This window comes from Mustela lutreola, chromosome 2 (assembly GCF_030435805.1).
Source record: "Mustela lutreola isolate mMusLut2 chromosome 2, mMusLut2.pri, whole genome shotgun sequence".
In the NCBI taxonomy this organism is placed as follows: domain Eukaryota; kingdom Metazoa; phylum Chordata; class Mammalia; order Carnivora; family Mustelidae; genus Mustela; species Mustela lutreola.
In genome coordinates, this window is record NC_081291.1 from 179593562 (window position 1) to 179619809 (window position 26248).

At 33.2% G+C, this 26248-nt stretch overlaps 1 protein-coding gene across 3 annotated transcripts in view; it reads right to left on the reverse strand.

The window, feature by feature from the left end:
* The window catches only part of EPHA6 (EPH receptor A6), an 878132-nt gene that overhangs the window by 316835 nt on the left and 535049 nt on the right, over positions 1 to 26248 (reverse strand). For all 3 annotated transcript variants that reach the window (XM_059164403.1, XM_059164402.1, XM_059164404.1), the window contains one exon: positions 9152 to 9276. In XM_059164403.1, coding sequence (XP_059020386.1) covers positions 9152 to 9276 — 125 coding nt within the window. The remainder of the gene's footprint in view (positions 1 to 9151; positions 9277 to 26248) is intronic.

The window sequence follows — 26248 nt, forward strand, 5'->3', positions numbered from 1 at the left end:
AATATAATTGCAGCTCTTGAAATTTATATTAGAAAAGCTGGCAAGATTTAGCTACAAGCATTATATAGTAGTATTTACTCTTTTATCATTTTAGGATAGAAAGGTAGATGTCTGACTTATATATTTAATTTTCAAAAGTAGAAACATTTATTTGCATTTTCCACTAATGTAAGAGTAGTTCTTTGAAGGCTGAATACAATATGAATTCAAGGAGACACTGCATTGGAAAAACTGGTGTCTGTCAGTGAAATTTTTTGCCTGATTTTTACCAAACTAGATCAGAAATTTAGAGGAAGTTTGAATTTGTGTCCCAGAAGGGATTTTCTGAGGAATGAAAATATAAAAGAAAAATACTATTTTTGCATGCTCTAAGACTACACTGATTTTTGGTAGGCATCAGTCCAAATATTTTACCCAGAATAGTTTCTAGCATTCCTTCCCACCACCTTATCCCCACCTCCAACTCAAAGGGACATTTGTGATGCTCTGATAATTTGATATTGTAGCAGGTTTTATAACCTCTATTCAAAGCTATATATTATACTGCATTATTTCTTCCCTCTTAACAATAACTTCTAAGAGAAGGTGGAAATTCATGTCAGTAATTAATCATTTTTAAATAATAATATTTTTCTAATATTATTTTTGTAATAAATGGATTGTTGAAGAGATTGGATGATTCTTTCATCCTTAAGGTTTTTACATACTTTCCTATAATTTTTCAAATATTTCATAGGAAACATTAAATTCCTCATTTTTTCATTACTCTTACTTGATTATCTACTATCTCCTTGCACAGCAAAGCAAGACACACTAAACATAATAAGCTTATATAATCATGGGACTTCAGAGTTGGAAAACACTTAGTTTACCCTAACCTCATCTAAAAAGAAAGACATGAAATTCAGGAAAAGTGATGAGGAAACAGTTTAAGAAGGGGAGGTACAGGAGTATTACTGTACCTAAAGCAACTGACTCTGACTTTAAAATGTGAAATGGAATTAAAACATGGACCTTAGAGCTGATCGAACTGTAACACATAAGTTTGGCAGAAGCGTGGTTAATGAATTTGCAACTTTACCTCGTACTACACAGAACATCAGGCTGTGACTGCTCTTCTCGTGACTGTATTTCACCGAAAGAAGCCCAGGCCCTTTGAGCATGATGGAAGGAGTATTGTTTTATTGTTCTCAGAAAAAGAACATACATTTTTGACACTTATTTTGTTTATGATCTTCATTTCAGTCTATAGATTGAGGTATATGCTAAAGCTTTGAATGAAGTCTATAGTTAGAATACTTTGTTCTCCCCACTTAATTTTTTACTTTTTTGGGGAGGTACCAAAACTTCCACATACTAAGCCCCAGCTTCTGTCATTTCAAATGAATCCATTTCTCAAAACAAACGAAAGATAAAGATAGTGGAACTCTTAGGAAGATGGAGATAATATAAAGCTAGAATAGTTAGTAGATACTTGGCAATTTTCATGTACTTGCAGACTCTGTGCTTGATGGAATAGTGTAAATATCTTTTAAATTTCTATTTTGATATGTGAGAACCATACAGATGCTGATTTTGATGTTGTACTGGCACCAGTCCCAGGTTTGCTTATCACGAGAATCTCTGCTCCAGGCACTGTGGGACTCCCTGGGCTCACTAAACTAGACAGGCTTCTGTGCAGTGCGGTGTTGCTGCACAACACGGAAATTGGCTATGAAATCTCCATAATGAGTGTTTGTATCTGTAAATTCCCTTGTTGTCCATTTTCTATCAGGTAATGTTGTTTTAATTAGTACCAAATGCTCGTATCCAATTTCTCTGTGGTGGACATTGCAACAAATAAGGATTACAAAAAAGAAAGGAAAAAAACCCACAGAACTTTATTTAATAGCTCAGGAATTTCCTGATTTTCATTAGAAGTACTCGACTGTATCTGAAACTGACTTGGTCCTTTATTTACTGCATTTTGCTTCAAACTAATATTTTGGGTTCTAACATCATATGCATCATATAGCACCTAAAGAGGTCTTAGCTAGTTATAAAGATGAGGCATGTTTAAGTTCATGGTATGTTTAAAGGGTTGTGATTATTTTCCTTCTCTACACACTTGATAAAGTGAGGTAACAGAAAATCGGCCTCTGAAGACTTAAAATTCAAAGCTTGGTCCTTGGAGAAGCACTGCTAGCATTCCCTGGGAAACTGTTCCTGATGTAAATCCTCATTCTGTTCCACATGCTGTCAACCCACCTCCAGTCAACTGAGTCATCATCCACATTTCAAAAAGCTCCTCGTGTTCCAGGTGATCCTTGTGCTCTCCTCAATCCCATTTTCCTTAGTTCACGTGTAATAACCACACTTAGGTTTACATGCAAATTTACACTTGGATTGCAAAATGTGCAAGTTAGATATTCCTGGGTGGCTCAGTCAGTTAAGCACCTGCCTTCCACTCTGGTCATGATCCCAGTGTCCTGGGAATCAAGTCCCACATAGGGCTCTCCACTCAGTGGGGAATCTGCTTCTCCCTCTGCCCCTCCTCCTGCTCGTGCTTCCTCTCTCTCTCTCACTCTGCACACACACTCTCTCTCAAATAAGTAAATAAAGTCTTTTAAAAAAAAGTACAACTTTCAGATGACCACAGGGAAAAGAGGGTGCAAAAAATGGAGGAGGTATATTTCTATACCCAAAGAGTAGATGAAGGTAAGAGTAGCATTCATAGAAGTGAAGAGAAAGTTCTCTTCATTCCTTGGGCAAACACCAAAGTGAAGGAAATTCAACAAAAGGAAATGAGAGATGCACATTGAGCATTGTTTTTCTTAAAAAGGAAAATTCTTTTTCTTTCTTCAGTTGATTATTTCTTCAGTAATTTCTTCATATATTTTTAATCAAATAAAGATGCACATTTACTGATTTTATAACCATAGGAAAAAAGAGCAATATTTATTGAATTATTATCTGGGGAAAAACTATCTTGAAACTGTAGAATAAGACAGGAAGTGAGAAAGAAAGAGACTTGTATAAAGTTTGGTATTGAGAAGTATGTGACTTCATAAAGGACACCATGAATGCAAACTTCTCTCAAAAGAGGCTACCTAAAATCACCCCTGGGATATGAAAGTATTCCCATAATTAAAAATTTCCTACAAATCTCCTCTCCCCATTTTTTAAAAACAAACACTGTTCTCATGACATGAAATTATAAAATTTTATACAAAACTAACAGATACTTTATTGGTACTAGGTGAAACAGTGGCAGATATGTTAATTATTTTATGTAGATAATATTGACCATGTAAACATAAGAAACGATTCCTTTCTCAAGATGAGTTCTCTTGAACAAAAATCTAAAAACTGCTGACTCTGGTAAAAATTAACAAGAGAACTTTTACGGAAAAGACTTTACCAGTCACAGTGTCTTTAAGTACTGGATGTAAGAATAATGAACTGTTATGGGGGTTCATGTTTGCAAAATGAGCTACCAGTTGGTAATTAGTGGAGTTGTACAGCACCCAGGTGAAATAGGTATGTTTTATGGCTGCCATTTTACAGATGCAAAATGGGCATTGGAGAGTAATGAAGTGTTTGGCCTCAGGGAACCCAGAAAATCAGAATCAGCAGAAAGCACTGACTTTTTGAGACCTCGAATTGTGATGCAAGTACCGAGGCCAGCATTAACAACTCCTTACTGGCTGTGTGATTTTGATAAAGTTACATACCTTTGTTGCACTTTAGTTCCTTCATCTGCAAAATGGGAAGAGGAATAGTATTTATTATCTCAAAGTGTTGTTATTTGGACTGAATTATTTGGTCCATGAAAAAACACTTTTAAAAGTACCTAGCAGTGTAACAAGCTAACTATTGTTGTCCTTGAATTATTAACTGTGCATTTCTCTGGATGATGGGGATGTGAAAGTAGAGAGGAAATCGCTGGCCTCCTGGACTGACATTCTACTTACTAAAATAACATCTTTTTAGCTGATGGACACATGTATGGGTCTTTATTATGAAGAGGTAGAAATAGGGAGTTTTGGTGGCTTTCTCTTTTTTTTTTTTGCTTGTTTGTTTGTTTTGTTTTTGTTTTTGTTTTTCAATTGCTCAGGTAATTTCACAGTGGCTGGGTGACTTATCTCAATTTCCTATGAATGAGTTCTGAAGAAGGAGAAGATTTTTACTAATCTGTTTAGGATGACTGAAAGCAAATAGTATTTCAGTGTTAGGCACTGAGTGAGCATTGGGTGACAAAGACAAACAAGAAAACGGTCTTTCTTCAGACTCACACACTAGTGAGAGAGTTGGAAATATACATAAATGACTCTAATGAAGACTAGCTTTAAGGAGTGCCTAGATGGTGCATCTAGTTAAGCATCTGACTCTTGATTTTGGCCCCATGTCTGGCTCACCACAGAGTCTGCTTGAGACTCTCTGCCCCTCCTGCTTGTGCTCTCTCTTAAATACATCCTTAAAAGAAAAAGATTAACTTTGATAAATAAAATAAAAGAACAAAGAAGCAGGAGAAAGAAAAGTGCCTTGGGTAGAGAAAAAGAGAGGGAAAATATTAAGAATGAGAACAAAAAGAGTAAAGAGAGAGAGAAGAGTAGAGATAAGGAAAGGGCATGTTGGATACTCAATGGACTTTTCGGTATTTTGTGACTACAAGAAGGTTTGTAGATTTTAGAGGTGGAGACTGAGGTGGTGGAAGCAAATAATGTTTTAGTTTTACTGAAATAACATTCTAGGCCCAAGATAGAGTTGCTCCTACCTGGGGTGCCACGTCATCAAACTGAATACGATGTTTGCATCCTTAAAAATTCTGTTTGACCAAAACTGCAGTGTATCCAGTCAGCCAGTCCCCAAATGCCAAGCCTACTCGATACTTCTTTCCTCCTTCCTTATCATACCAAATAAGATTAAATATGTGGTCTCAGTCATCAGATATATTCAATTTTTCTTCTTTGTTCTTATTCTTTAACCTGTAAAAGTTTCCCGCCTTCTGCCGTTTTACAGTTCTCTGAGACTGTCCACTTCTCGAAGTGGTAAATAAATCATGTTTGTATCACCCCAATTGCCTTTTTTTTTTTTAACAGTTCCCTCATTATGAGTAAACTCTTCTTTGTTAGTAAGTAAATATGAAAGGATTTTTTTGGTAAATATCTGACTTTCTTCATTATTTGAAGTGTCTTTTCATGTTCAAAGTTTATTCACTTGAGTGAATAAAAATAAAACACTTTGAGTATGAAAAATGTAACTAAGAATTGGGGGGTATAAAGAACTGAACAGATAATATCTAATTAGTTATAATCAACAAGCAATATGTTTTATTCTCCATACCCTTCTTATCACACAGAGACAGAAGACAATTTAAGTTCTTAATTTTTATGTATAATTATAATGTGAAGAATACTATTCCCTGTGGTAAAGTATTTTTTAAATGTGTATGTGTGTACATTTAATTTCATGAATGCAAAACTATCGTTATTTGGGATAACATATCTATAAATTGTATGGATGTACATTCTGAAACAGCTAGAACCAAAGATTTTCTTTCTAGACACTTTTTTTTTTTTTTTTTAACCGATGAAAAAACAGGACTAAGAAAGTTAAGATCTCAGCCAAAATCAAGTTTTTGAACACTCAGGCCAAGACTTTTTTCTAATACTACACATTCCCTAAGAAAAGGTCACTGATAACAATACTATGTTGTTTGACCTCAGATATTTGTAGACGTTCCACATTCTAAGCAGCTTAACTTCTTTCCTGATTTACAGAATAACGCTCTTAAGCAGAACATAAAAAACAGCATGAATTCCTGAAAGAGTGGTATAAATATTGATCATTTGTGGATTATGAGTCAGCAATACCGAGTAACTTTGATCAAAAGGAAATGGAAGGTTTAGAATACCTTAAAGACTGATGCACCAATACTAAAGACTGAAGAGAAGAATATTACAATGAGCTGAGGCTTAAAATTCTTTCAAAGTTTGCTGAGCACACAAGTACCTTAGTTAATAGTTGGTGTGCCACCACACCCCCTTAGATTACATGTATGTGTTCCTGCTCCCACTCCCCCAGCGTTTGCTTTTCTGACTGTAAAGGTTTGTATCTGGCACCTTCTTTACAGACCTCCATATGCATTCCTAAAGCCACTACAGAGAACCAGAAGTGCCAAGATATATATATATATACTTTTTTTCTGTATAGCCCATTAGCTCAGCTTCTTTCTCTTTACAGGATGAACTCTGAGATGTAATTTATACTCCAGAACTAACCTTGGTCACTCTGAGTTTGACTGGCATTTTCTTTGGAGTCTTGTTCCCCCTTCTCTACTGGTTTTCTCAGGAGCTTCTCTCCCTCTGCACCCCCCCTTTTTTTTTCTTTAAGATTTTATTTATTTATTTATTTTTGAGAGAGAAAGAGAGAGAGAGAGCACGAGAGGGGAAAGGGTCAGCGAGAGAAGGAGACTTCGTGCTGAGCAGGGAGTCCAGTGCAGGACTTGATCCTGGGACTCCAGGATCATTACCTGAACCTAAGGCAGTCACTTAATCAACTGAGCCACCCAGGCGCCCCTCCCGGGAGCTTTCTCAATTAATCACTTGCTTACAAAATCCTCTGTCATGATTTCTAGTTGCTTATAGGCAACTAGATATGAGAGAAAAAGCAAAGCTGTTTTAGACCCATCCATTCATCCATCCATCCATGTTTATCTATGCTTGTTACTTCCCTCTCTCTTCCTTGCTTCCATCCATGTATTTGCTTCCCCATCCCATTCCAACTCAACAAGCAATATTGGAGACAGCATGGTGTACACTCTATTCCTTTCCATATTTCTCTGTATTTATATAATCTTATATATATATATATATATATATATATATATATATGCATACACACACAAATATAGCGGGATATTTGTATTCAAAAATTAGGATCATTTGTACATGTATTTCTTTGTATCTTGCTTTCTTAATGAACAGTATTTACATTCCTAATAAAGAAGGAAATTAGCACTTTAAGAGTTTTATTGTAGGGTGTTATAAATTTTACAAAAACATTTACTTGGAAGCAGAAATCATGTTATAGCTGTATATAGAAAAAATGCACAGTTACAATATGAAGACATAGTTGGAAACAGTTTTAATCCTATCAATTATTTTATGCTCGCTCTGAAATGTTTGATATTCTAACGCTTTTGATTAGTTGCCTATACATTATGTATGAAAAGTTTTGATTTTTATTTAATTGGTATATAATTTCCATGCTATTGTATACTTGTTCTATGTTGTATTATATGTCAAATATTTCCTTAATTCTTTCTTAAATGATTTCTAATCCTGATTTAGTGTGCTTTTCATCTTTGGGTCTGTTTATAAAATTAATCTTTATAACCCATTAGAAGAGCTGATATCTTCATTTCCCTTTTGTAAATGTGAAGTGTGAAACATAGGGAGATTAATTGAATTTCTTGGCCACAAGCATCATGAAAGTCACAATCAGAGCATGAATTAAGAATCCCTGGCTTCCAACTCCATGTTTACTACATGTACAGTAACTCCATTAGCACTGGATCATTGCCATTTTCTTACAAAATAGACTCCTTCGTAACATTATCTATTCTATAATTAAAACAAGGAAATTATGTCAATTACCATCTTCCAGAATATTATTGATTTCTAAAATTTTGATTGAATGAATATGGTTCCCTTTTTACAGAATCTGTATGATTTGTCCTTATTTGGAAATATTCAAGTTATCTTCATCTTCAAACATACTAAGCATCAATGACTATAAAATGAGAACAATTTTCTATGTGCAAAATATAGCCTTCATAAACCATAAAGGAGTATTCTCATTCTGAAAAGTTGCTTATATATGTGCCCATTGCCTTTTAAAATTATGATAATTTTTGCATACCTAAAGATCTATTTAATAAATAAGTAGACAGAAAATATGTATATTTTGTGACAGCATGCTAGAGGTTATAACATTTGAAAGGATAGCTCAACAGGATTTCTGGCACATCCTGGCCTGGCTAATGTGCAGAATCTGTAATCCAATTAAAACTCAATTTACCCTTTCTTAGACTGTGGAGTTATTCCCGTTGGTTCATGATAATGGCAGTTTTCATTGACTACATAATGCTGAAATTACCAGGGTGTCAAAATGGATACAGGCCAGCTACTGAGTTACCTCTCCTTTTCAAATTTATATTTGCTCAGTAGCAATAGAATAGAAAAAGACAGACTTCTATTTCTGTTTTTGTACTTCTTCAGAAGAAATAAAAATTTATTTGTGATGTTCCTTTGCTTCTAGTAAGTTACGGAAGTGCAAGACTTCCTTCTTACTGTACTACACAACTAGAAATTATGTATGATTTTTACCTTATTTTTTAAATTAAGTGTTCCCTTTATCAGTATTCCAGAGCACCAGTAGCACAATGAGACATATCAGAATTGCTATGTGGTCTACTATAATGCCTATAGCCACAATAACAGTGAGAAATCAGGGGAAAAAAAACATAAAGAAAAAAGTGGATACAACAAAGGTAAGGAAGTATATAATTTAGGAAAATAAAGAGCTGAGAACAATTTTAAATGACAAAAATGAAAATTAAGATTAAGTTGAATTATTAACCAGATTTATCTTGCTAGCTTCTTTAAAAAAAAAAAAAAAGAAAAAGAAAAACAGCTGACCTAAATGTAAAGAAAAATTTTAATACATCAGCTATTTCCATTTATCCCTTAAATCATCCTTCCCAAATATAGTGAACTGTAACTTTAAACTCATCAGCAAACAAAATGGGCTACAAAAACTCTCTCTTGAGGTTATAGCAATTCCATTTTACCATGTCTTCCAAGTGAATTGTAGAAAGCTGAAGGAGTTACTAACTCTTGCTATATTGGAAAAATCCCTATAGTAAGTCATGATGGAAATGAACATCTTGTGTCTTCTACTTTTATACTCTGATACAAAACAAAATGAATTAATTTAGAAAGTATAAGCATAATAGTAAATTAGAGAGTTTTCAAAGACATAGTAGGTATGAGGTTAGGTCAAAGAACAGGTTTTAAAGTAAAATAATGTAACAACATGCTTGATATATACATATATACATATATATGTATATGTAGTTTTTTAGGAAGCTTCAAATAAGACCTACTTTCTCATAGTACTTGATCTCGTAGTCCAGAATGGCTCCATTGGAAAAAGCAGGTGCTTGCCATGATAGGGCAATGCTATTTTGGGATGCCCAGTCCTTCCTTACCACACCTATCAGGGAAGGTGCTGAAAGGAAAGAAAATAACTAAGAATTAATTGGCAGGAATCATTCTCCATAATCCTTTCTTTACTATTTTGTCTTCCAAGGAAAATATAATTCTTGTTGAAGAGGATAGCAATGTTAATGTCAGATTAATAAGAAAGCCTTAGGATCTACTCTATTTAATCCAAATAAACTATTTAAATAGATTTAGAAACACTACTAGGGAACATGGGAAAAACTCAAATAGTCCAAGAATGAGAGCCAGAAGTCATCATCTTAGTCTTTGTTAGAGGAGGACATTTTTCTTTAAAATGGCTTTGGTTTTAGGCTACTGCATGAAGTACAATACATCTGGATCCTATATTTTAGCAAGTCTAAGTATGCTGTAGAAAAACACTCTGCAATTACAGGATCATTTATAGGCTTTTCTTTCTCCTCAAGACTTAGTACTTCATGAAGTCTTAGTGATTTATGAAAGTTTATAGCACAAACTTCTTAACTATAAATTATTACATATCAACATGAGAATTATTTTTTGCATGGTTTCTGTGACATCTGAATAAAATTGAAACATTTAACTTCTGAAGTTTATTTTCAGAATCATGTCTTCTTTCCCTCAATATATCATTGTTTTAACAACCCAATCCTAACCTAATCTTGCATTAAACTTCCAGAATTTTCCTAGAATATGTATATCATAGACTCTTTTCTCATTTTCAATATTCTAATTTTTAAAAACAGGCTTTTACATAGAAGTTAAAATTCATTCATAAAAAGAGAAATATAAATGAAATATACTGAGATACCATTTCTTACCAATAAGATTGGCAAAAATCCAAATATTTGACAGCAGGCTCTGCTGACTAGGCTATGGGGAAAAGCACTTCAATACATTGTTAATGGGAATGCAAAATGGTACAACTTTTAAGAGAGGAAATTCAACAATTTAAGGCAAATTATATGTTCATTTACACTTGGGCTTTTGGAATCTATCCCAAAGACACACTGAACAAATACAAAGTGACATATTTACAAGACTACTCATTGAGATTTATTTGTAAAGATTGGAAACAATTTAACTGTCCATCAGAAAGGGACTGGTTGAAAAACTATGCTACATCCACCAGAGAATTATGGCTATCTATAAATACTATAATGGAGTTTTTTTTCAGGATATATTTTTAAATGAAAAAAGTAGGGTGGGAAAAATGGATAAAAAGCAGTGTAAGGATAATCCCAAGAATAGAAAAAGTGATAACAATGGATATCCTCAGGGGTGGGAGGCAATAGGATGGACAGTATAAGGTTGGTAGATAGAAGTCTCAGAATCTGCCTTAATAGTTAAATGGTTAGAAAGCAAATCAGTACTGAAAAAAGTATCAAAAATTAAAAAAAAGGAAAATAAAAGTAAAAGAAACTTGTGTATTGAGGCAAGACTCCAAGATTAACTACTTAAAAGTACTCTAAAAAATAGAAACTTAGCATGTATCCCAATGAGATAATTTTAAGGATTAAAAAAATCTATAAAAATTATTAAACTGTTTATAGTAATGATGTTGTAGGTAATATCAGTATAGTAATTCTGAATCTGTGTGTGTATGTTTAGGGTTAAAACAAGTGAGTAATTATTTTGGTGTTATTGGGGACTAGATGGGTTTGTTTTTCCTATGGGAAATAGGGATATAGATATCAAATCAATGGAGGTACATAAAAACTCTATTAATGATAAACTCAAATTAGAATTATCATTATGAACTCATAATGTATTCCCAACTCATTTCCAGAAATCTATTCAAATAAACCAATTGCAGGTGAGAACAGAATTTGAAAAAAATAATTCTCTACAATTAGAATGCATATGCTTTAAATTTCTAAGAAAGACTTGGGTATTAAGTTTGGTATTTTATTTCTAAGTGTTCACTTTGTATTGTAAGGATAAAGTTTTTCTTTCATTTATGAGAATGACAAGTTTGGTTCTCCTAAGAAAATAAGTACTTTAGAAATTATATTTAATACTCTTTCTAGTTGTTCAATGAAAGCATTTTTGTTGCACTAAAATATATTCCTAAGGATGAGTGATAATTACAGAAGTTGGTAAAAAAGAGAAGAGCTTGTTTTATAAGCTCAAATGGAAATAGATAGCATGGTAAAGACAAAAGATGCTCAAATAATTCACTATTTAAATTGATTCATATTAACTACTAATAAACTACCAGTAATAAGTTTATTGCTGTTGGAAATTGCATCAATGTTTTTGAATTATAGTATAATAATGTATTAAATGGAGTTTTATGGAAAAATTAAAACTTTAAGGTCACTCATACAAATTACAAGTTGCCTTAAATGTATCAATTCATTACAATTTTTGAAAATATCCTTTTCATATATAAAATCTTATGCTTAAATTTCAGTTTAATGTGCAAGGTCATAAAGCAACAATATTACCAGTATACTACATTTTGCCACATAATTATTTAGCATTCAAGGTCAAGTGGCATAATCCTTGCAAAACTGATTATAAATTCAATCATGGCAGCATATTAGAATGACTATTTATTAACACATAGGTACTGTCTTTTCTATTACTAATAGCTCAATTACTAATTACTAAATTTGTAAAGGTACAGATTTTATGAGTGCTCTCCTATACTATACTATTCTATAAAATAGAAATAAAAAAAAAATCCATTCCCTAACTACCCTGGGAAGTATTACTAACTACACTATTCTCTAGCTAATCTAGTTATTGTTCCTTCACTTATACATGGACTTCAGGGTCCAACAACTATATAACCTCTAAAATCTTTTCACTTTGGACATCCCTTTCATATGTAAATATCCATATTTTACATAGTTGTAAAATATACATAATTTTTGATAATTCTATTTGTTAACCATATATTTGAAATCCTATTCCATATTTTGATATTGTCTTTATAATTATTACCTTAATGGATAAAATATTCCACTATGTTTATACTTTATCAGATCAATCCTCTAATATTGAAGTTTCCAATATTATCTTGGTAGAGTTCTCACACTTTATACACACATTTTTGATTTTGTTAAATTATTTTACAGAGAAAAGTGCTTTACATAATTTGGATTTTCTGAGCCATACTGTGTATTAATATATTGCTTTTGAAAAGAGATACACAATATATACCAGACACACATTTTAAACAATTAATGAGTTAAAGCAGATGATTTGGAAAACAATTTATAGGTCAATATACATCACAAATGCTGTATTTTCTATTTTCTGAGAAGGCTAACACCATATGGAATTTTATTTTAAAATATAGCTTCAATACATGAAACCTCAAGAATTTGTTCTGAATATATTTAATAAATCTTTTTTATTAATAACCTGAGTTTATGTAACATCTGAATTTAGCATATTGTGACAATACTGTACTAACAGACTTAAAGGGGAAAACACATTTATTCCTCCACATGAGAAAAACTAATTTTAGAACACAGAGGGCAACTATTGATTTTTACTTCTGATTCTAAAAAGTCAGAGAAGGAATTAATAGGGAAATAAGATATGGAGTTTGTCAGATCAGAGACTGAGAGACCTGAAGGCTCAAGAAATGTTTCCGGAGTACAGAATTGTGTATTCAGTATAGTTTTCAGTAGAATTGTATTTCTGATATACATCCTTTCTTAAGCTTTCAAAATCTTAGCTTTGACCTTCAAAATAAATGATTATTGAATAGATTACCATGTTTTTAAAAATGTTTTAATACAAACCTTTCTGATTACTACATTTTCTGAATCTCAAGTAGTTTACCAAGAACTACACGGCAGAATAAGAAAAATACATAATGGAATTAGTGAACAAAGGAGTTTTTATTCACATTAGGATGAGCGTTATTTTCTAACGCTTATGTGGAAATACCCGAAATAATAGTAAATTATTCTCTTTAATTATTTTGCTCATAATTAAGACTTAATTGTGTGTGTGGTTAGGTGAAAGAGAGAGCAAGAGCACAGTCCTACGCACATCTGTTTGTGACAATGAAAATCTTGACAGTGAATGTTAAATAATAGAATCTTTAGTATGAGGATAGAACTTGTAAGTCATTTTATACACTTTTCAGCCATGCAGAGAATCTCTTAGCATATCCTTGTTCATTGATTATCCACTTTTTGTTTCAACGGTTGCTGTAGAGAGTACACCACTCCATAGGGCTACCAGTTTCTTTGTGAAAATCTCAAATTGCTAAAATATTCTTTCATGGAGTCTTTGTTTTTTTTCCTGGGACTTCAACCTCAGTCCTGGTTCTTACCTTTAGCATTAAGGCACACTTTTGCTCATCTATCAAATTCTTCTTCTCTCTTCTTCTCTCCTTTCTCTTTTCTCTTCTTCCCGTCCCTTTTCTTTCCCCTTTCCTTCCTTCCTCTCTTCTTTCTACATTTCCTTTTTTTAGTGCTTTTTTACTGTCTTTTTAAAATTCTTTTCCTTTCTTTTCTTCCCTGTGTTTCTTTTCAGAGAGATGTGTATGTTTGTGTGTGTGTGCACATGCGCATGTGTTATAGGAAATATAATCAATGACTTAATAAAATGTAAATAAAAAACAATAACATAATAAATAATATGCACTAGAAAGTGCAAATCAGAACAGACTCTTGAGACTATGAGTTTCCCTTTTTCATTGCTAATGAACCAATGGGTATAGTTGCAAAGCAAGAACAGGTAAGAGAGCTTCGTTCTGTAGATGCTCAAGAAAGGGATATGCGACAATCAATACTGTAATTAAACTTGTGAAATTCTGTAAATGTGATATTTATCATGTGAATTTAAATTTTTGAAACCTGAGAGCATACTTCAAACTATTTTTGTTCTATATCTTGTTTGGAAATTTGGTGCTTTATATACCATAATATATCCTATGAGTATCTGCCTCATGTGTTCTTCTTTTGATGTTCCCCCAGAAATCAGAGTTTAATCGTAATATATATTACCTACGTTCCCCATGTAGTTGAAGTGTGGTTATGAGTGAAATATGCATGTCATGCTTAAGGCACAACTGATGCTTTATTTTCTCTCTATAATTTCTGTCTTTTTTCCTATACCTAGAAATAACACTGTGGTATGCTAAGCCATATGACAGCTGTCATAGAATGAATAATGGCTCACAAATATGTTCACATTGAATCCCCAACCTGTGAATGCTCCTCTCTGGTAAAAGAGACTCGGCAGTTTTGATCAAGCTAAGGATTTTGAGATAGAAAGGCAATCCTGAATATTCCAGGTGGGCTGGATATAATCATAAGAAAGAGGCAGGAAGTACCTTGTCTATAGAGAAGCAGGGCTGTGGTAAGCCAAAGAATACAGGCAACCCACAGAAACAAGGAGAGCAAAGGCACAAACTCTCCCTGGAGCTGCCAGAAGGAACCAGCCCTTCCTGATGCATTTGTTTTATCCCTGTCAGACTCATTTTGGACTTCTGATTCCCAGAGTTGTAAGATAATAAATATCTGTTCTTGAGACAGTAAATTTGTGGTAATTTGTTCAAATAACAATAGGCCTCTCACAATGATTCAACTGATTTACTTTAAAGACCTTAATTTGGGATGCATTCATGGTTCTGTAGGGACCATAGTAGGTGGGTTTTAAAAAACAAGTTCCTAAGGAAAAAAAAAAAGTTTCTTAAACAGTGATTAAAAAGACACCTATCAATTTAACTACCTAATTCATTTGATGTATTTACTACTCTAAAAAAGTATTCGATCTGTTTTTTTTTTTTTAAACATTTTGAAAAAAAATTGGATACTCTGGTTCTAAAGATTTTCTTTACTTAACTTACAATTTGTCAGGTTTCTCACTTCTCTGCTTTTCTTATTTAAAAAGGCAGAGGTGCTCCTCTTTCTGATTATACCACCTTAAGTTATTGGTGACATAGGTCTAATTTTTTTTTCCAGTTTTTCCTCAAAGTAAAGGTTGTTCTATATTTTCAAAGGCCCTTAGCTTTAAATTTCAAGTCTTTCCCAAAGAAATACTAACATCATGTAACACTAAGCTTGCTCACTCTACTTCTTCCTACCATGTCAATGTGATGCTTGTAGGGAGCTTGACAAGACAAGTAAACATTGTGGGAATATTTGCACTGTAAACTCTCATTACCTGTGGAGCCACAGTGAAAAATCACTTGATTAATAATAATTCAAAGTGGTACAGCACTGGCAGCACTTAATTGTATAGAGGAAGACCTAAAACATTATCTTTAAAGTTCTTTTCAGCATTATCTGTGCCTTTTAAATTTCTCTTTTATTAGTTTTATGAATGGCTGATTTAATATGCTCACTGTTAAGCACGTCTTTAGGCTGCTATTTAGCGTAATTTATATCATATACCTCTACTGACTATTATATCATTCCAGAGATGTTTGAGAGATAGTTTATATGACAGATGCTATAGAATGTAGTTTCTTTGAGCTATAAAGAAAAAAAAAATCTCCAAATTAGACCAGTCTGAGATTCTGTCGAACTTATCATTACCTGTCAATTTTCACTAAAAAGATATATGTGTTGTACCCATATTTTCTAGGCATTTAGTATATGCTATTCATCAGAATCTCAGAAAGTTGTCCTGACCATAGAGAAGATTCTGGAATGTGTCCCATTTCAGTTCAACTTCAAACAATTGCTTTATTCATAAAAATTTTATTATATTAAAATCAGGAATCCTGGTTTCTAGTGATTTTTCTAGCCAAAAGTACTATTATTTGAACTGTACAATTATGTATACTATGTATGAAAATTATATAAGTAGATTTAAAATATAATATTATAGTTATATTTGAATATGGTTTGTAACTTCTGAGCCTCAGATGATTCATCAAACAGTTTGTATCATGGGGCACCTGGGTAACTTACTCAGTTGAGTGGCCAGCTCTTAATTTGGGTCTAGTCATAGTCTCAGAGTCTGGAGATTAAGCCCTATGATTAGGCTCCACAATCAGCAGAAGCTGCCTGAGATTCTTTTTTTTCTGACCCTCTCCTCTCTTTCTCTCAAATAAATAAATAAATAAATAAATAGAAATCTTTTTAAAAACGTTTATATCATGTTCCAGATATGGAGGAAAAAATTATCCCACTTAAATACCAACCCCCCCAAAAAGGGGGGGGGAGTGACCAGGAGAGTCATTTATTCATAAACAACTAAAACAACTTAAACAACTAAAATAACTTTAACTAATATTGTGGAAAAGACCACAAAAAGTACTAAAACTTGTAAAACATAGATCTTTAATAAATTGATAGAGCTCTACAGGTTTTATTGCTACATTTAAAAACAAAAAGTTTGGACACTTGAAAAAACTCTGTACAATACATTTTAATGGAGCTGTTTTAAAAATGACAGATCTAAGAGCATGGGAAAATAAGTTCAATATTTAAAGTGACAAAAATAAGTTGTAAATCAACATGCATGCTATGATTCAAAAAATAATTCTAAGTAGCAGATACCTCCAAATTGGATAACTAAACTGTGTAACTACTATATAACTAAATTATATAACTATCAAGACCATGTTGGAAGATTTGGGAATGAAGAAATGATGACCTGGTTTCCCTGCCATTAGGTCAGCAATACTAAAAAAAAAAAAAAAAAAAAAGTGGTGCATCTGCCACAAAGATGACCCTCATTCTGAGCCTGATGTTGAGAACAAAGAAAAGCAAATAGTTGATATCCCTGTTTGAGACTAAGAATTTTTGGAAGTTAACCAAGGGGATTTTTTGAACTTATTCTAGCTGCAAAATACTTAGACATGGAAGGGTTTTTTTGATGTTACATGTAACACTGTTACCAATATGATCAAGAGGAAAACAAATGAGGAGATCTGCAAGACGTTCAATATCAAAATTAACTATATTGAAGAAGAGGAAGTCTAGGTAGGCAAAGAGAAGCAGAATGCTGTGCCAGACACTAATACTAGAAAGACTCTTCTAAATACTAGTTGAACTGTTCTGTTTAAAACTGTTAACTTTAGACAAACAGTAGATAAATGCAGTGGCAAATCAATTATATTAGCAGAATACTGTTTCCATTGCATGCATAGTTTGAGTACAGATTCCAAACCTATGGCTGACTTTCTTCTAGATCAAAAGCTTTTTTTTCCTTTTGCTCTGAATAGAACTGAACCTTGGGCTATTAAAAATATAATGAATATATATGCATATATAAGCATAATATCTGTACATATGCATATTATAGATTTTTAAATGAAATCATATCAAGCTATCAATAGTGGCTTTTCATGTTAGCCTAGAAAAATTAGATATAAGAGAAAAACAGAAACAAATCTAACAACTGACCAATAGTTACTGATTTCTAAATTACATTAACAAATTATATTATCCATAACTTTTGAAAGTACTTGAAAAGGAATATTATTTTATTTCAAAAACCTACTTAATCTTAGTGATAGCTAATGTGATAATCTGAAATTATTTTCAAAAATATAATTCAAAAGTTGGGGTGCCTGTGTGTCTCAGTCAGTTGAGCATCTATCTGCCTTCAATTCAGGTCATGATTCCAGGGCCCTGGGATCCAGCCCCAAGGGGGGCTCCCTGCTCAAGGGGTGTCTTCTTTTCTCTCAGTCTGCCCTCCTGCCAATCATGTTCTCTCTCTCTCTCTCTCTCAAATAAAATTTTTTAAAAATATATAATTCAAATGTTAATAAATTTCAAAATGTTAAACCCAAATATGAATAGATTTATAAGCTATGATATAAAGTAATACATGTAGCTTATGGAAGAGTCATCAAATTTTAGTTGTTCCCTATATTTTTGTCATCCTTGAATTTATGATGATACAAAATTGGAGAGGAAGTAGTTGAAAGAACATTGACTTCCAAAGTATTTTAAACCAAGAAGCTTTATGAAAATTAGTTTTAAAAATGTTATAGATTTGCTTATTGGATGCCTCAAAAAAGGGAAAAAAATCATATTCTGTGCTGTTGGACACATAAGGTGCATAAACAGACATGAAAATTTCAGTCCCATTTTGGGACTGTGAAACAACTCATGGATAACCTTGGGAATTTGAGAAGAAAGATTCACATTTAAGGAACTGTTCATAAGATAATATAAAATTGTAGCAATTACCTTTTTTCCCCTTAAGATAGAACTATGGACTAGCTTAAGACTTTTTTAATCACTTCAGATAGAATTGATTTTGATGCCTGTGTCCTAAAAGATTTATTTTCTATTCCTCATTGACTACCTTTATCCTAAGTTCTTGATATTCCTCTTTATAGAATATATAATATTATACTTCACTTTCACTTTTACATTATACTTCACTTCCCATGCTCTTTCACATATATCACCTAATACATATTGTGATTTTATAGGTACAGTTAATCTCATGTTAAAAGTGAGGACAGGGGCATCTGGGTGGCTCAGTCTGTTAAACGTCTGCCTTGAGATCAGGTCATGATCCAGGGCTCTTGGGATCTAGCCCCATGTCAGGCTCCCTGCTCCGTGGGGAGTCTGCTTCTCCCTCTCCCTCTGCCCCTGCCCCTGCTTGTGTTCTCTTTCTCGGTCTCAAATAAATAAATAAATAAATAAATAAATTAATTAATTAATTTTAGAAGTAAGGACATAGGTTCAAACAGGAAGCAACTCACAATTATGTAAAATATAAGGAACAGACTGTAGACTAAGTCTGGCACTATGGACTGTACCTCAGTGATTGTGGCATTCAGGCTCTGAATATCCCATAGACCTAGAATAGTGCCACACAAACACATTAGGTACCTTTTATGTGACCATCTTCCATTCAAAACTTGTTTAAATCTTGTTTCAAGGTTTATCAGACAATTGTCCTGCCTTCTGCGTTTTTGTTTTATAAATCCCCAATGGTACCATAGGAACACTGTCTAACTGATTCATATATTACATGCATATGACAATAATTTTATGAGTACATTAATGTAAAAGTAATATATAATAACATATAATATTACCAGAAAAGAAGTAAAGTTGCAAAGTGATAGAAGTTTGAACATATGGTGTTGACCAAATGGATATACTCTAATTTAATTGTATAATATTAAGATCTATCTTGCATTCGTTTCTTGAATTTTTGATATTTTCCATTATTTAGCTGTTTTATTTGAAAAAAAGTACTTAAATTGAGAAATTAAAGCCAAACCAAAATATTCTGAGTTATTTGATTATTGATTAAGAGTACTCCCAAGATCAATAGCTTTTTCACTAATTCTAAAGGCATCTTCCTCATCCCCATATCCTGCTCCACCCCATAAACTGTGCTCTCACAGAGTGCTCTAGTTACAGTTTAACACATCTTGATTGGTAAAATTCTGCTGGATTCCATAGATTTTGTAGGTTATAATCCTAAGATTCTATGTTTTCTATAAAATATAGATGTAAAATATTTAAAAAGCTGTGTTTGGGATTTTTTTTCTCTTACTTTTTGAAAGTGAGAGCCCGTGTGTGTGTGTGTCCAGAAGCTATAAAAAGGGGGAAAGTACGCATACTGCTGGCCTCTTGAGGGAATGTTGAAAGATCCTGTCGCAACTGATTCAGGAGGATGTAGTTGTGTTCCTGCCAAGTCACCAGAAATGGAACAGTAAAACTGCTTTTGTTCTCTCATTAAAGAAATAATGCGATGCAACAGCAGATTCATTGGCATTGTTTCTGTTTGAAGCCAAGAGGAATAAATCTTGATTCTTCTTTGATGGAGTCAGTCTTTGTGTAGGACAAGTAGCCAGGTGCTCCCACAGCTGCTTTGAAAGCTTCCTAAGGATATGGGTGATTTTGTTCTCATCATTGATCAAATAGCAGAGTAAATCACTGACGTAAAATAACACCTGGCTGAGCTTTGTGTTTTCCTCTCATTTTCTCTAGTTAGTAATTCTTGTTTACAAATCACTGACTGCATGAGGAGGAAAAGGCTGTGTATCTTGTACTGGCTGCTAGCTCATAATTTCTACTTCACTTTCTTTCTCACAGTACCTGCAAAGGCATTCAATGCATTTTATACTTTTTCTCCTTGGTTTTTTTTTTTTTTTTTTTATGATTACTTTCTTAACAAGCCAAATGGCATTGTTCTATATATACCAGAGATGTTAATAGTATTACAACGATTTTGTAAACTAAAAATGACTATTATTAATAATGAATAATGCAAATCTTTGCCACATTTTTGTACTTCATTTGAAATGTAATATGATATGCTAAATAATCTTTCTTTCTAAATTCTATTTATAGGGAAATAAGCATGTCAATAAAAATCAATTTCTTTTAGGCTCTACATTTGCAAGGTGAGCTTATGCAACCAGCTAGTGTTTGCTATCTTAGGACTAACTTACAATTGATGGTGCAGTATATATGAAACATATATAAAATGTAATATTAATTTTAAAAACTACTGAAATTCAGCAACATGTAATTTCTGAATATTTAAATTTTATTAGCTAAGTGTGGGCAAAATGATAAGATAACAAAAGAGGTAGACCTGCTGTTGAAATGCTGACATTCAGCAGGCACACCTTGTTGTGGCCGTATCAATGGTATACAGCCAACAGTCTTCTATCTGGTTGATGCTTATACCACAATATTTTAAAGTATTTTGAGAATCACCCTAAATGTGTAAACTATTGTCCTTAACAATTTCAGAACTGTGTCACTTATTGTAATTTTTATCATTGTCTTCTGCTTTGACTTAGAAATCAATTTCAATTGATGGGCAGGTTTTTTTTTTCTTTTTTAAATTTATATTTCCCTTTGTATTTGTAGACTTTGGTTGCATAATTTTGCCTGCTTCTTAGGGAAACTAAATCTTTGCTCAAGGTAGCCTATTGGGCAAAAATTGGCCCTTATCATAAAACCACTAAGAAATGACCCCTGTCTACTGGACAGTCTTCCCCAGATACCCACAATGATGTTTCCTTGCCCGAAGTTGTGTTTTAGAAAAACCTGAGAATAATTTGGTCAGACCAATTTCATTACTTCAGTCACTATCTCCCCACATGTTAGGTTGTTGTTCTACCCTCAATACTTTATACACTAGTCCTCCCTTGTCCATGGTCTCACTTTCTGTGGCTTCAGTTATCTGTGGTCAGCTGTGGTCCAGAAACAAATGGTCCTCCTGACATATTGTCAGAAGGTCAGTAGTAGCCTAACTTGTGTCACAAACCTATCTCATTCTCCTTACTTTATTCATCTTGTCACATAGCCATTTTATCATCTCACATCATCACAGGAAGGGTAAACAGTACAATAAAATATTTTGAGAGAGAGCAAACATTCACATAACTCTCATTACAGTATATTGTTGTAACTCTTCTATTTTGTTGTCACTATTAATGTCTTACAGTGCCTAACTTATAAATTAAACTTTATCACAAGTATGTATGTATGTCCACCAACTGTGCACAAGGGCTCCCTTTTCTCCACATCCCTGCCAACACTTGTTATTTCTCATGTTTTTCATCTTAGCCATTCTGACAGGTGTGAGGTGATATCTCATTGTGATTTTGATTTGCATTTTCCTGCTGATGAGTGATGTTGAGCATCTTTTCATCTGTCTGTAGAAATATATCTATTCGGATCTTTTTTAGCAGGACAGTTTTTTTTTTTTTTTTCACTTTTTTTGTGTGTGTGTGTGTGTGTTGAGTTGCATAAGGTCTTTATATATTTGGAAGTTAGTCCTTTATAAGATTTATCATTTGTAAATATCTTCTCCCATTCCATAGGTTGCATTTTTGTTTTGTTGATGGTTTTCTTTGTTGTGCAAAGACTTTTATTTTGGTGTAGTCCCAATAGTTTAATTTTGGTTTTGTTTCCCTTGCCTGAGGAGATATATCTAGAAAATATTGCTATGGCTGATGTCAAAAAAATTATTGCCTATGTCTCTTCTAGGAGTTTTCTGGTTTCAGGTGTCACATTTATAAGACCACCAGAATCACCAGAGAGAAGAAGTTAACACCAAAATAAGACATCACCTAAAGACATTTTCACACAACTATCCTATCTCTCATGTATTCTGAGATCCCATTTATCTTTTCAAAAAATCATGTGTTTTCCCATAAGTACCTTTATATCGCTTCCCTTACCTTCAAGATGTGTTGGAAGTCTCAAATTCTAATCTCCTCCCTGAGACAAGTTTTTCTGTGAATTCCTATGTGTGTGCATGACTAAAATCTGTCTTTTCTCTTGGTAATCTGCCTTTTGTCAATTTGATGTTCTGGTCCCCAAACAATAAACAAAAGAGGGTAGAGAAAAAGATGATCCTCCCTGAGAGTTTCAGTGCAATGGGCATAGCCCTCAAAGATAGCAGTATAATTGTGGATGGTATTTTTGGCTTAAAAGTTTCATGAGAGCCTGACTGAAATGCTTATACATATCAATATGCAACTTTATAGTAATGCATAAAGTAAGTTTAGATAAAGGGAAATTTGCAAGGAATTAGAGGGAACTCCACAGGGCACACAGTTCAGAGAGCAAAGATCTATAGTCAGTGGATTCTTAAGATAAACTTGGGCCTAAATTTCTCGTTTCATTTTTTTATGGTTAGTCCCTTTAGAGTTTTCCTGCTTAGGTATGTATTATGTCTCTTTTATAATACCTTTTTGGGGTGGGAGTATATTTAAATAGGTATATGTAGAATTATTAGTATATATGTAATCTATATATGCATCTAAAGTAGGAACTTTGGAAGAAAGTCTATGGCTTCACAAGTATATTGGTAAAGAGTTAGTTCAAATGTAATTTTTTACATTCCTGTACTGAGTCCACACAAAATCATTCAAATAAGCCCCTTAGTTAAAAACCTTAAAAATCCCTCTTGGCTTCTTACGTGTAATTGCCTCCACACCAAGAGATGTCAATTTTTATGATGATGTCAGACATAATGCCAAATTTTGAGAAGATTGAGAAACATATGGTATGCTGGAACCAGCTCTCATCTGCTTGCCAGAACCTACTGTACCCATCTTTTCATTATTCAACCTTCAAACACTTCAAACACGATAAATTAGTTCCTTTCTTCCTTCCCTCCTTCTTTTCTCTCCTTCCGTCCCTTCTTCCTTCCCTTCGTCCTTCCTTTCTTTCTCCCTCTACCTTCCCTCCCTACTTCCCTCCATTCCTCCCTTCCTTCCTTCTTGCTCTGGAGAGCCAGTTTTTAAACACTAGCATATTACTGGTCATAACTCAGTTTATCAAACTTAGGGTGGTTGTAACACTGCCCTTCAAGATGTTAATAGATGTGCCACAAAGAAGGTATCTCATGTATCTTCAAATAAATTTGGAATATGCTAGATTAAATAAAGTTACTGTAAATATAAAAAAAAAAGAGGAGATAGTGTGATACTTCTCTTATTTCATATTATCTAAAATGAAAAACTTTCACTGGCACCATGTTCATAAAATATCAGAATGCTACAACACTACTTTTGGAAACAAAGTTAACTTAACTTTGGAAAAATTTATTCTGTTGGCCATGGCTCAAGAATTTGTATTGATTACTGCCCTATTGCTGGCAAGTGTCAGAAAGATTATAAAGTGCCTTAAGCTTCTGAAGCGAAACTGGGTTTCTTCTTCACTGAGATACCCTCTTCACTGAGAAAGCTAACGCTACAAATGAATAGGGATAGAGGGACAATCAGGAGAGCCTTAAGAGAGGCTCTCATTTTAAGTCCTAGCACAGTGCTCTGATCAAACACATGGGCTTTGGGGCCAGGCTGCATAACTTTGAATCTCCATTCTGCTACTCACTAGTTATGTGACTGATTAATTTACTTAACCACTCTGCTTCCTCATTTCTTTCTTCTAAAAATTGGAAATAATAATATCCATCACTGAGGGTTGCTGTAAGGATTACATATGTTATTTCATTTGAAGCATTTAAAATAATTCTTGACATATTGTAAGAACTCAAAATTGTCTATTATTATTGTTGTAGACAAAACAAAGAAGCAATTTCATTAATAAATCCTATAAAAGATTTTGTAATAGTTAATATCACAAATCTAGGAAAACCTTACATATCCCACATGCTGAAAAGCCATGAGGGAAACAACTTGTTTCTTCATGTATGAAAGATTTTTGGTAAATATCTTCCAAAGGATACTTATTAAATTTGAATGTCTTTGGTAAGTGTTACTTTGGAAATCTTTTTCCTGAAAATTTTATGTTTCAGATTTTAATAAATTGTTGCACAGTGAAAGGATTTTGTAATTAAGTACATTTTGGGGGAACATTAAATTTTAAAAATCCCTTATTAAAGATATTGTCAGAGATTTTAATGTGTTATTCTGTTTTGTAAGCAGTGAGGGTCATATTGTATGCACCTTTCCTTAATTCAACTGACCAAGGAAAAGATTTTTGAAAAGCATGTCAAGGACTAATTTTGTATAGAAACACATTTAGAAGATAAGTCCTGGAAATTTAAACATTTATCCAAACTAATATATCTTCTTGGAATTTTCCAAGATCTTACTGATTGCTATCTATGAACATACATAAATTTCATGTTCCCCATTGGTACTTCATGAACTGGAAACACCAGGTTAAAAATAATGACAGTATGCTAGAATCCTATTTTCTGGGCATTTTTTTTTTTTTTTCAGTGAATGATTTCAATAATATGAATTTGGCATTTTACTTGTTTTAGTTCTGCAAGTACATATTAACCAAATATGGGTAATATCCTTCTTCCAGTGTTTCTGGATGTGTCCAGTACATGTCAGAGATTTTTGGCATAAGATAAATATGATAAATATATCATATTTATAAATATAAGATAAATATTCCACAACAGAGATACATTACTTCTCATCCAGAGACATGTCATGTCAACATCTTTATTAAAATCAAATTTTCACATCCTTTATACAGAGAGATCATCATAAAAATGCTAATGAATCTATACTTTATTCCCTACATCTATATATTGAGGTCCTAATTAATGTTTTAATACCAGGAAATAAACTCCTACCTCTGGGTCTGGCCATTAAGTAAATTAGTAATTAAATGCAATACTGGTGTGGTGCCCGGGTGGCTCATTTGGTTAAGGGACTAACTCTTAGTTTCGCTCAGTTCATGATCTCAACATTGTCTAGCTCCCCTCTCAGGAGGGAGTCTGCTTCTCTCCCTCTCCCTTGTCCCCTCCCCTTGCTCACATGCTCATTATCTCTCTCTAAAACAAATAAATAAATCTTTTAAAAAAATGCATCAACAGTGTCCTATGACCACAGAAATTAATGTGGTGCTTCCCTTTGAATCAGATGATACCTTATTTCCTAAAAGGGTGTGGTGGAACAGATGGCTATTTTAGCAAACTTTTAAATCTTTAGGACATGAGTAGGTGACTTCTTGTTTACCTTAACTGCTGCTAGTTTCTGCATATGTATCAGTAGAAAACAATAGTCTATCTAGTCAAGGAATACAAAAACTAAAGCTAGAAGCACAAATACTAAAATTGAAACTAGATTGAATCTATAGGACATCTTGTTGAAAATGATGCAATTCATGTTTTCCTGTTCGTTTTCCTTTCATGATAATAAAAACTATAGTATATTTGACTGATTTAATCCTCATAAAGGTTGGGTTTTTTTGTTTGTTTGTTTGTTTGGTACATAACTCAGTTGTTGATCCATCTTTGTACAAACCATCAGGTGGTTGACTGTATGACTAGCACAGATCACTAAAGTTAAAAATGCTTTAGTTATTTGAAAGAGCACATCAATTGAGCACTACTGTGCTTGCCCAAGTCAGGGTGGATCCTAATTGCTTTGACAAATTTCCTGCTGGGAAATTGATCTTCAAAGATTTCTTAATGCCTTTTTTTTTTTTAACCCATTTACTTCATTTTAAAACTTCAAAGTCTCCCTTTCTATTAATTATCACATATACTAGAAAACACAAAGAACAAAATGCTATGTTTTATTCATCTAAGCAGAGCATCTAAACACTAAGTTACAGCAAAGATTGGAACTTATTGAAGCAAAGGTCATC